The sequence below is a fragment of the Elephas maximus genome, chromosome 1 (genome assembly GCF_024166365.1).
Source record: "Elephas maximus indicus isolate mEleMax1 chromosome 1, mEleMax1 primary haplotype, whole genome shotgun sequence".
In the NCBI taxonomy this organism is placed as follows: Eukaryota; Metazoa; Chordata; class Mammalia; order Proboscidea; family Elephantidae; genus Elephas; species Elephas maximus.
The window spans coordinates 100242417-100254689 of record NC_064819.1 but is presented as its reverse complement, the minus strand read 5'-3'; the positions used below and the strand labels follow the sequence as shown (position 1 = coordinate 100254689).

Below are 12273 nucleotides of genomic sequence, written 5' to 3'. Positions count from 1 at the left end.
AGATATACTTGTCAGTGAAAAAAAACAAAGAACAAGACAGTGCTTTTAGAATGCTATTTTTTTAAAAAAGACTGTATATTGATTGTCTATGCAAAGAATGCAGATGGGAAGATACACGAGAAGCTGGTAACAGAGGAGGTCCGTGAGGAGGGAGGCTCAGTGGTTAGGAATCAGGGTGGAGAGTTTCACTGTATACCCTTAACACATTTTGAATTTGGTGCCATGTGTATTATTTATTTAATAAATAAATGTGTGTAAATGCATAAAAGATGCCTTTGGTGAATCATTTTGCAAAGTTCATTTGTAATACAAATAGCCACTCCCTAATTTGCTTGGAAAATATTGACATTTGTGTACCAGCATTTGCAAGCCACACCCTGAGTACTCTGAATTTGAGGTCACTGACAAAACCAGCCAAGCAAGGGTGACTTTCCAAAAAGCTAAACATTGCCAAGAGAGGCAGAAAGGATGGCAGGGGACTTGATGGATACATAACATCTGAGAATGTGAGAGAGTTTGGGGCAATCCCATCTCTATGTAAATGAGGAAAGGCCGAAAGGGAAAGAGAATTGCCTAATAAAATTATGACCATGTCATTTTGTTTAAAAAAAAAAAAAAAGGGGAAAAAAAATCAGTCTCTGTATCCATATTTGTTCCATTTGCACAAAGAAACTCTGGAAGGACACACAAAACACTAATACAAATGGCTAACAGTATGGACAAGGACGGTGAGACATAGGAGGATGGAGACAGGTAAGAATGAGATTCACTTTGAATCTTTTATATCCCTTGGTATATTTTGTGAACCAAACAAACTTACTCAAAAAATTTACAAAGAAAGGTGGACCTGCAATTCAGTTTTCATGAGGCTGTGGGTTCAGAGATAAATTAAGAATCCAGTGTTGAAACCTCGGATCAAATCCTGTTGCTTCCAATGCCAATGGCTGAGTTCTACCATACCGAAGTTACATCACATTGAGATTTGTTTGAGGTAACATGGGGTATCAGCTAGGCTTAGGTCTCGTTTTTTTTGGTGGTAGACAGATTTGTCAAAATTGTGTGATAACGTCCTGACAGGGAACACAACAGAGTCTCGAACAGAGCAGGAGAAAATTGTGGAGCAGAATTCAGATTCACGTAAAAAGACCAGACTTACTGGTCTGACAGATACTGAAGGAACCCCCGAAACTATGGCCTCCGGAAGCCCTGTTAACCCAGAACTGAAACCATTCCTGAAACCCACTCTTCAGACAAAGATTAGCTAGGACTACAAAACAAAAAGCAATACTAAGAATGTGCTTCTTAGTTCAATCAGATAAACAAGACCAAATGGGCAACTCCTGTCCGAAAGCAGGATGAGAAGACAGGAAGGGACTGGAACTGGTTGAATGGACACGGGAAACTGGGGTGGAAAGGGGGAGGGTGCTGTCACATTGTAGGGATTTCAACTAATGTCACATAACAATATGTATACAAATTTTTGAATGAGAAATTAACCTGAGCTGTAAATTAACCTAAAGCAAAATTTTAAAAAATGCAAGATAACAGCCCATTGACAGTCTCTGGATTTAGTCCGTGGAGAGGCATCCCAGTGGAGGAGAAAGATCAGTGGACAGGAAGTTTGGAAACCTGGTTCTAACTGAACTTTGCCATCTAATTAACTTTGTGACTATGGGCAACTTAGGTCAGTTTCCACATCTGGAAAATGAAAGGATTTGATGAACTGATCTCTGGGTCCTTCTTGCTCAGATAGTATTGGATTCTGAAATAGTTATTAGTAATTTAGAAATAGAGGGAAATTTATGAGATCATTTAATTTAGCATTTTTCAACTCCAGCCCAAAGAAAAACCAAACCCAGTGCCATCGAGTCAATTCCGACTCATGGCGACCTTATAAGACAGGGTAGAACTGCCCCATAGAGTTTCCGAAGAGCGCCTGGAGGATTTGAACTGCCAACCCTTTGGGTAGCAGCTGTAGCACTTATCCATTACGCCACCAGGGTTTCCTTTTTAACTCCAGGAGACAGTAATGGGCTGTTGGGCCTCCTTTTGTTCCTTTTACCTGAAGCGACATAGAAACTAACAAGTGATCTTCTTGGCTCCTTTCCTAAACTCATTTCTTGATTGTGGTCATCTAGATCACTGTTCCTCAGAACACTAGTGTCTTAGTTATCCACTATTGCCATAACAGAAATACCACACGTGGATGGCTTTACAAGCAGAAATTTATTATCTCACAGTCTAGGAGGTTTTTTTAGGAGGTTAGAAGTCCTAATTCAGGGTGACAGTTAGCTTCAGGGGAGTGCTTTCTCTGTCAGCTCTGGGAGGAATTCCTTCCCATCAATCTTCCCCCGTTCTAGGAGCTTTTCAGTGCAGGGACCCCGGGTCCAAAGAACATACTCTGCTCTGGGCTCTTCTTGTTAGTGGTATGAGGTCCCTCTCCTCTCTGCTCACTTCTTTCTTCCATATTTCAAAAGAGGTTGACTCAAGTTACAATCTAATCCTGTAGATAGAATCCTACCTCATTAACGTAACTGCCTCTGATCCTGCCTCATTAACATTGCTTGTTATTGTTAGGTGCCGTCGAGTCGGTTCTGACTCATAGCGACCCTATGCACAACAGAACAGAACACTGCCCGGTCCTCCACCATCCTTACAATCATTGTTATGCTTGAGCTCATTGTTGCAGCCAGTGTGTCAATCCATCTCATTGAGGGACTTCCTCTTTTCTGCTGACTCTGTACTTTACCAAGCATGATGTCCTTCTCCAGGGACTGATCCCTCCTGACAACATGTCCAAAGTATGTAAGACACTCTCACCATCCTTTCTTCTAAGGAGCATTCTGGTTGTACTTGTCCCAAGACAAGATTTGTTCATTCTTTTGGCCGTCCATGGTATATTTAATATTCTTTGCCAACACCACAATTCAAAGGCGTCAATTCTTCGGTCTTCCTTGCTCATTGTCCAGCTTTCACATGCATACGATGCTATTGAAAATACCATGGCTTGGGTCAGGCGCACCTTTGTCTTCAAGGTGACATTTTTGCTCTTCAACACTTTGAAGAGGTCCTTTGCAGCAGATTTGCCCAATGCAATATGTCTTTTGATTTCTTGACTGCTGCTTCCATGGGTGTTGATTGAGGATCGAAGTAAAATGAAATCCTTCGCAACTTCAATCTTTTCTCCATTTACCATGATGTTGCTCATTGGTCCAGTTGTGAGGATTTTTGTTTTCTTTATGTTGAGGTGTAATCCATACTGAAGGCTATGGTCTTTGATCTTCATTAGTAAGTGCTTCAAGTCCTCTTCACTTCCAGCAAGCAAGGTTGTGTCATCTGCATAACGCAGGTTGTTGATGAGCCTTGCTCCAATCCTGATGCCCCCATTCTTCTTCATATAGTCCAGCTTCTTGTATTATTTGTTCAGCATACAGATTAAATAGGTATGGTAAAAGAATATAACCCTGACGCACACCTTTCCTGACTTTAAACCAATCAGTAGCCCCTTGTTCTGTCTGAACAACTGCCTCTTGATCTATGTAAAGGGTCCTCATGAGCACAATTAAGTGTTCTGGGATTCCCATTCTTCGCAGTGTTATCCATAATTTGTTATGATCCACACAGTTGAATGCCTTTGAATAATCAATAAAACACAGGTAAACATCCTTCTGGTATTCTCTGCTTTCAGCCAGGATCCATCTAACATCAGCTATGATATCCCTGGTTCCACGTCCTCTTCTGACACCGGCCTGAACTTTTGGCAGTTCCCTGTTGATATACTCCTGAAGCCGTTTTTGAATGATCTTCAGCAGAATTTCGCTTGCGTCTGTTATTGTTCTATAATTTCCACATTCGGTTGGATCACCTTTCTTGGGAATAGGCATAAATATGGATTTCTTCCAGTCAGTTGGCCAGGAAGCTGTCTTCCATATTTCTTGGCATAGACAAGTGAGCACCTCCAGTGCTGCATCTGTTTGTTGAAACATCTCAATTGATATTCCATCAATTCCTGGAGCCTTGTTTTTCACCAATGCCTTCAGAGCAGCTTGGACTTCTTCCTTCAGTACCATCGGTTCCTGATCATATGCCACCTCTTGAAATGGTTGAATATCGACTGATTCTTTTTGGTATAACGACTCTATATTCCTTCCATCTTCTTTTGATGCTTCCTGCGTCATTTAATATGTTCCCCCATGGAATCCTTCACTATTGCAACTCGAGGCTTGAATTTTTTCTTCAGTTCTTTCAGCTTGAGAAATGCCGAACGTGTTCTTCCCTTCTGGTTTTCCATCTCCAGCTCTTTGCACATGTCATTATAAAACTTTACTTTGTCTTCTCGCGAGGCCCTTTGAAATCTTCTGTTCAGTTCTTTTACTTTGTCAACTCTTCCTTTTGCTTTAGCTGCTCGATGCTCAAGAGCAAGTTTCAGAGTCTCCTCTGCCATCCATCTTGGTCTTTTCTTTCTTTTCAGTGACCTCTTGCTTTCTTCATGGATGATGTCCTTGATGTCATTCCACAACTCGTCTGGTCTTCGGTCACTAGTGTTCAATGTGTCAAATCTATTCTTCAGATGGTCTCTAAAATCAGGTGGGATGTACTCAAGGTCATATTTTGGCTCTCATGGACTTGCTCTGATTTTCTTCAGTTTCAGCTTGAACTTGCATATGCGCAATTGATGGTCTGTTCCACAGTCGGCCCCTGGCCTTGTTCTGACTGATGATATTGAGCTTTTCCATCATCTCTTTCCACAGATGTAGTCAATTTGACTTCTGTGTGTTCCCTCTGGCGAGGTCCATGTGTATAGTCACTGTTTATGTTGGTGAAAGAAGGTATTTGCAATGAAGAAGTTGTTGGTCTTACAAAATTCTATCATTCCATCTCCGGCATTGTTTCTATCACCAAGGCCATTTTTTCCAACTACTGATCCTTCTTCTTTGTTTCCAACTTTTGCATTCCAATCGCCAGTAATTATCAATGCATCTTGATTGCATGTTCGATCAATTTCAGACTGCAGCAGCTGATAGAAATCTTCTATTTCTTCATCTTTGGCCCTAGTGGTTTTGCGTAAATTTGAATAATAGTCGTATTAACTGGTCTTCCTTGTAGGCATATGGATATTATCTTATCACTGACAGTGTTGTACTTCAGGATACATCTTGAAACATACTTTTTGACGATGAATGCAACACCATTCCTCTTGAAGTTGTCATTCCCAGCATAGTAGACTATATGATTGTCCGATTCAAAATGGCCAATACCAGTCCATTTCAGCTCACTAATGCCTAGGATATTGATGTTTATGCATTCCATTTAATTTTTGACAATTTCCAATTTTCCAGGATTCATACTTCATACATTCTAGGTTCCTAGTATTAATGGGTATTTGCAGCTGTTTCTTCTCATTTTGAGTCTTGCCACATCAGCAAATGAAGGTCCCGAAAGCTTTACTCCATCCATGTCATTAAGGTCGACTCTACTTTGAGGAGGCAGCTCTTCCCCAGTCATCTTTTGAGTGCCTTCCAACCTGGGGGCCTCATCTTCCAGCACTGTATCAGACAATGTTCCGCTGCTATTTGTAAGGTTTTCACTGGCTAATGCTTTTCAGAAGTAGACTGCCGGGTCCTTCTTCCCAGTCTGTCTTAGCCTGGAAGCTCAGCTGAAACCTGTCCTCCATGGGTGACCCTGCTGGTATCTGAATACTGGTGGCATAGCTTCCAGCATCACAGCAACACACAAGCCCCCACAGTACGACAAACTGACAGACACGTGGGGGCATTAACATCATAGAGGTTAGGATTTACAATGCATAGGATAATCACATCAGATCACGAAATGGTGGACAACCACACAATACTGGGAATCATAGCCAAGCCAAGTTGACACACATTTTGGGGGGACACAGTTCAATCCATAACAACTACTTTTGGGAGATGTTAAGCAGTGCTTCATGAAGCATCTCAAATAAATTTGGGAAACCCTGCATAATAGATGTTCCTTATAGAACATTACAAGCTATTAAGACTCCTAGGAGCCCTGGTGGTGCAGTGGTTAAGTACTTGGCTGCTAACCAAAATGTCAGTGGTTCGAACCTACCAGCCACTCCGTGGGAGAAATGTGGCAGTCTGCGTTCATAAAGATTACAGCCTTAGAAACCCTATGGGGCAATTGTACTCTGTCCTCCAGGGTTGTTATGTGTAAAAATCGACATGTCAGCAGTGGGTTTGGTTTGGGTTTATGAAGTTCTGCAATAAAGAAACCCATATACCTTTATGCAACCCAGCATTTTCCAAATGTATTATACAGAACACTTCCCGGTGTGTGTGTATGCACGTGTATGTCCCACTACCTCTATTTAGAACAAATAGTATTCAGGGGCCTCAGTTTTTAGGGAATTTCTGAGGTCAGCTATCAGCTGGCAGACAGGACAGTTCTGGAGCCTCTGCAAATATGGGAAGATTTAGCACATTCCTGAGGGAGCCTCAGAGTGACTTGTGATTCACGCCGCGCCCCACCCCACCAGTTGAAAAAAAGTTGACAAAACACCGGCAAGAAACTTGAAAGCCTTAGAAACTGCCTTATTTTACAGAAAGGCTCTCATCTAAGCACAATGAGATCAGTGGACTTCTTATTCCTTCCACTTTCTTTTCTAAATTTCTTCCACTTCTGGGTTTCAGATTTATTTTTGCTTTTGGAAACTTTTTTTTAAATCACTCTTTTTATTCAGAAATTATAGTTCTCTTTTCCTCCTCCCTCCATGAGAACTTCAGACCACATTTGCTTGTATAATTCCCTCCCTCCTCATGTTTTCACTCCCAAACGAGTAGGTGGGAAAAATTTATGCGTCATTTGGGTACTGACCTGCCACGTTTCACATCCCTCATTAGTTTTTGAGATTTTTCACCCTCGATTCCCAAAGAGACATTGACTCATCATGACACACAAACGCAGTCATTTGGAAAAAATTAATTTTAAATCTGTGTCTCATAAGACTTCCCAATTATTTTGGTCCTATTGTTAAGCTTGCAGCTTAAAGAAAATAAAAAAGCTCTAAGCAGGCAAAAACACAAATGGCCTCATAGCAACCCTGCAGGACAGAGTAGAACTGCCCCATCAAAGCTATCTTTGTGCTATGTATTGGCATATTTGTAAATCCGAAGCCGAGAGACAATAGGAAAAGCTACTTTTACATTTAGAGTTTTCTTTACTTTGAGATTTTTAGGCTTGTGGCCTAAGGATTAGGATAAAAATGACCAGCCAGACAGCTGTTGCAGGCCCAGCTAATTATACTAATGCTTCCCCTGAAGGACTGGAACTGCAAATAGAGTCTTTTTTAGCTAGGCTATTGGCAGTTGCCATGGGAATATATGCTGCCTGGACTCAGCACCCCTCCTGCTCCCCTGTGACAATAGGAAAGAAATGGCAATGAGAAGGCAGCTGGATGGGGGTGGAGGAGGTACCTGCTGACCCTTCCATCCACTGTATGGCTCTTTTAACACTTTAACAACCCTAGCACAATTCCCTGATGGGTTGCCTAATTCATCTGGGAAATATTTGCTGAATGCAATGGTTGATATTTAAGTAGCCCTGGTGGTTCAAATCCACCCAGCGGCTCTGTGGAGGAAAGGCCTGGCATCTGCTTTACAGCTTAGAAAACCCTATGGGGCAATTCTGCTCTGTCATATGGGGTCACTCTCAGTTGGACTCCACTCTCCACAGCATGCAACAACAACAATGGTTGATGTTTAAAGGGAGGGCCACAGAATAAAATAGAAAGAGGACACTAAAGAGGAGGAGGACAGGGTGGGTGAGTGATAAACAAGCAGATCCTATTACTTAGGAGAATAGGGAGGGGGGCTCCAGGAGGAATGACCCCAGAGAAAAAAACGTAGCTGATAGACTAACTGAGTTTGACCATACTGAAAGAAGTTTTCCGGCTTTGGCAGACAGCCTGGAGATAAATGAATTATAAGCATTTTAAAACAGAACTATGCAAAGAAAAAAAATCAAAGCAATTGTGAACTCCAAGGAAAATAAAATGTGGTAGAGTGTAATTATGTTGTCCCACTTGGCTTAACTGTATTGTTGTTGGTAGTCAGCCCCCATTCACAACAGAATGAACTGCTGCCCAGGCCTGCACCATTCCCTGTTCACTTGTGGATCTGACCATTGGGATCCACAGGGTTTTCACCGGCTGACTGCTAGGCCTTTTGTGCTAGTCTGTCTTAGCGCGAAAGTGCCGCTGAAGCCAGTTCAGAATCATAGCAACACGCAAGCTTCCACTGAGGGATGGTTGGTGGCTGTGCATGGGGCGGATTGGTCAGGAATGGAACCTGATTTTCTTCCTGGAAGGTGTGAGGTACAAATCCTTCGGACAAGCCACGCAGCCAAGGTTTTCCCTGAACCTCTCCCTGGGGCATCTTTAGGCCTCAGAACAAATCACCACTCCCACTGAGGCCCGATATTTGTTAGCAAGGTTAAAAAGATACAATTCTGGGCTAACCACCTCCCCTCCTCTGGAAGTCAGGGAGCATGTTGCAGTAGGATTGTTGTCCCCTCCTCTGGAAGTCAGGGGGCATGTTGCAGTAGGATTGTTGTCCCCTCCTCTGGAAGTCAGGGGGCATGTTGCAGTAGGATTGTTGTTAGCAGGGGTTAACAAGATACAATTAGTCACTTAGGCTGGGGATATAAAACAGCTGGGAGAGGACGTTTTCTTTGGTCTCCTCAGCTATGGTGTAGGTAGGGCACTGAAAGTTTACGGTTCACCTATGTGGACTTACCTGGCCAGGGAGAGACCAGCAGTAGTTAGGGTCCCATTTAAGCCCATAGCACAATATGAGGTATGTGAGGAAGAGTCATCATTTTTACTGTTACCTGATTGGGGTCCGTGCCCCGGGGCAGTCGAACCAATGAAACATACTCCAAGTCAGAAAGAGAAACTTTATTAGGAGATGACACCAATGGAGAGTACTGCGGCAAAGCAAGCTATCTTTATGGAGTCTAGAAAAGCAATTTCTACATCAGAGTTTATGTATCATTTTTGCAAGGATTACGTAGCCCACAGATGGTTGGATGAGTTTACATCACAAAATGATTAAAAGAAACTTTTATTAAACTAAAGATATGCATGCTAGACATCTGGACTCAAATCTGTATGTTTGTAAGAGGCAAAAAAAAAAAAAAAAAAACTTATATAAAAATCTCTCACTAGTGGAAGTGTAACCAAACATGGGCTCTTGTCCTGTCTTATTAGTCGATCAAAATGAGAAGGATGCCACGTGACCAGCTGCAAGGGAAACAGTGGAAATGTATTGTTTGTGCAAATTAGGAGCAACGTGGGGGTCCCATGGCCGAAAGACCACGAGCTCCCCAACCCAGGGGACCTGGGAGCTTTTATGTTTTCAAGTCCCCAGGGGCAGGCATTGGCGCCTGAAATCCGAAACTCAGAACCTTGCCATGCCCAAATTAGGAGATTCAGGTGCTGAGTCCTGTTGCAAAGGAAAGGGCTTTTCGGTTTTCAAATGGGCTGGGGCACTGCGATGTGGTGGAAAATATCTTCCTTTCCTGCAATGTTCAAGTCTGGGGTCAAGTTCAGGGCCACGGTTCCTCAGGTCCTGTGCGCATGCGCCAAGATCCTGGTTCCAGCCTGTGCGGGATTCTGGCTCCAAATTCAAAGGCTGGTTAGGGTTAGAAACCTCGGCTTGCCTGACTACCGGGCGGGGGTCGGGAGGACTGGGCGGGGGGCTGGGGGCGGTTCCCGCGATGGAGCGGGGAAGCCTCCAAGGCGGCTTCAGAACTGGCCTGCCAAGTTTGGTCTGACTGAGATAAGCAGCAGGAAGGAAGTTACAGACCAAAGGCTCCAGGTAGCCAGCCTTCCTAGCCGCCATCTTGCAGGCGAAGGCCATCTCCCAAGAGAACAAAGAAGAGGAGGGAGACCAAGGCCGCAAGAGCCGAGAAGACCCCACACCCAGCTGATGCAGTTAAAAAAAACTTATAGGTTACTTAGAATATCATTACAGTGTTAGTTACGTCAAGCTTTCAATCGCCCACCTTGAAAAGGAGAAAACGTTCCGCGAGGTATTAGGGTCACACCACCCACACAGCTTTTTAGGGGGAACTGCTCATTACGGAACTTTTCAAGTTGTATGTTGTTTGATTCTTGTAAGTAATGAAAACTACTTTCCATCAGGGCTTTGGACCGGTTCTTCCCGGTCCAGTAAAGGCTGAGGAAGTGAAACTGGAACACACTTGAACTGTTAAAATTTGGGTGATCTGGAAAGATCACCGAACAGGAAAAATTACAGGTAGAAGCCCTCCTAGAAACTTAAATCTCCCTCTTAGAAAACAAGGGCAGCATAGGCATTGCATAGCAACCAAATCTCTTTTCCACAGGATTTTGAGCAGAGTCCGAAATAGCAGTGCCCCCTCAAAGGTGGTGGCTGATGCTCTGTTTTGAATGTATGTCGTTCTCTACAGGCCTGCCAGGAATTCAACCTCACTCATCAGGCTCCTAAAAGGGCTCACTACGCCTCTTCCTAGTTTCCCATTCCAGGGCTTTAACGTGTAATTTTTCCCATTCTGGTTATCTTTCCAGGCTACCCAAATTGATAACAATTTGGGTCTGTTCCAGTTTTGCTTTGTAGGTCATGACTGAACTGATGGGAAGCCCCGCATTCCATGTGCTAACATCATCAGAAGGATGCGATTTTTATGGAGCAAACCATGTTAGTTATTGATGCCCTTTTTCTAATGGCTTCCTGGCTCTCTAGAAATTGGATACAACCTGTGAGTGCCACACAGATTCGGAGTATTGTCTTACAGAAGATAATAGGTATACTGGAAGGATGGCAGTGATGGAAGACTTTATGTGCAAGTCATGGAGTAAGAGAGTTAAATCCTCATCTTCATTTAGGAATTTAAAAAATGTAAAACAGAAAATTTAAGAGATAGCAATGTTATTTCAAAATTAGGTAAGTAGCAGAAGACACAACTAAGTGTTGAAAGCAGCTGCTTTTGCTGAGTAAATCCAGTGGGAATGGGTGGGGCAGGGTGTTTATGTCTTGTAGATCGTTTGATCTTTTCAAGTAGTACATGCATTAGTTTGATAAAAATAAAATGAACAAGTTATGTGTGCCCAAGGTGAAAAATTTGGAAAGTACAACAAATAAAAGGAGAAAATAATAACCACTCATAATTCTTCCACTCAGAGAAAGCCACTGTGCACAGTTTGGAGGGGCAGTATTATTCAATGAATTTGTTGATTGAGATTAAATTGTGAGAGTTTGAAGATTTAAAAATATAAAGCTTAATTACATATAACTAAAAAAAAAAGTCTATTCATATTTAGTATGATCCCATTATGTGTTTATATGTGTATTAGAGAGTAGTCTGGAGGGATACCCACCAAAATGTTAGTAGTGACCAATGCTGGAACTAGGGTGAAGCAAGTGAGGCACCTAGTGAGGCACAATTTAAGGAGGCACTAATTTTGGGGGTCATGCAAGTGTAGGGGAGGCCCCTGAGAGATGGAGTCACCTTAAATTCTACGCCCTAGGTGCCTCGCTTGCCTCCTCCTAGTCTAGGTGCTCCGAAGAACCCATGCTTGCTGGATTATGGGAGCTTTTCCCTTCTTATTTTTCATTTAGATAAATGTTCAAGTTCCTTGCTACTCTAAATGTAGTATCTGGACTAGCAGCTTTAGTATCACCGGGGAGCTTGTTTGAAATGCATAATCTCAGCTCCATGTTCTGAATGAGAATCTGTATTTTAGCAGAATCTGAGTGGATTTGTATGCGTGTTAAGATTAAAGGCCCGCTGGGCTGGCAGGCACCAAGTACAGTTCCTGTCCTTGTATGGAAGAGTATTCAGCGTGTGATGCAACTGATGTGGTTGCCCCGAGTGGATGGGGCACACACTGCCAAGGGGTAAGATGCTTGTGCATTGGAAGGTTGTGGTCCTTGCCAAGAGCCTGAGCCTCAACTCTTTGAAGGAATTGCAAGTCAGCCTGATGGAGAAGCAGGTGATTCCCTTGGGACAAAGAACAATTTGGGGCAACATCTGAAGAGAAGGGAAAGGTTATTGGGTCTGGACCTGGGGAAGAGAGCAGGACAAAAAATGCTATATTCAAGTAACTCAAGTCCCATGGGAATGATGAATAACCTTGTACAGTATAAGTTTTTTTTTTTTTTTTAACCAAGACCTTAGAGAAAACTGTTATAAAACAGAGAAGCTCAGATTAGGTGAGTTATGTTGTAATTATATAAGGACAGAAACAAT

The 12273-nt window shown here is 42.8% G+C and overlaps 1 protein-coding gene across 1 annotated transcript in view; it reads left to right on the top strand.

The window, feature by feature from the left end:
• The first annotated feature begins 678 nt into the window (after positions 1–678).
• STK38 (serine/threonine kinase 38) overlaps positions 679–12273 on the top strand; it is a 66516-nt gene continuing 54921 nt past the window's right edge. Inside the window, exon 1 of the mRNA XM_049890689.1 lies at positions 679–753. Within this exon, the coding sequence (XP_049746646.1) occupies positions 744–753 (10 nt within the window). The 5' untranslated portion in view covers positions 679–743. The remainder of the gene's footprint in view (positions 754–12273) is intronic.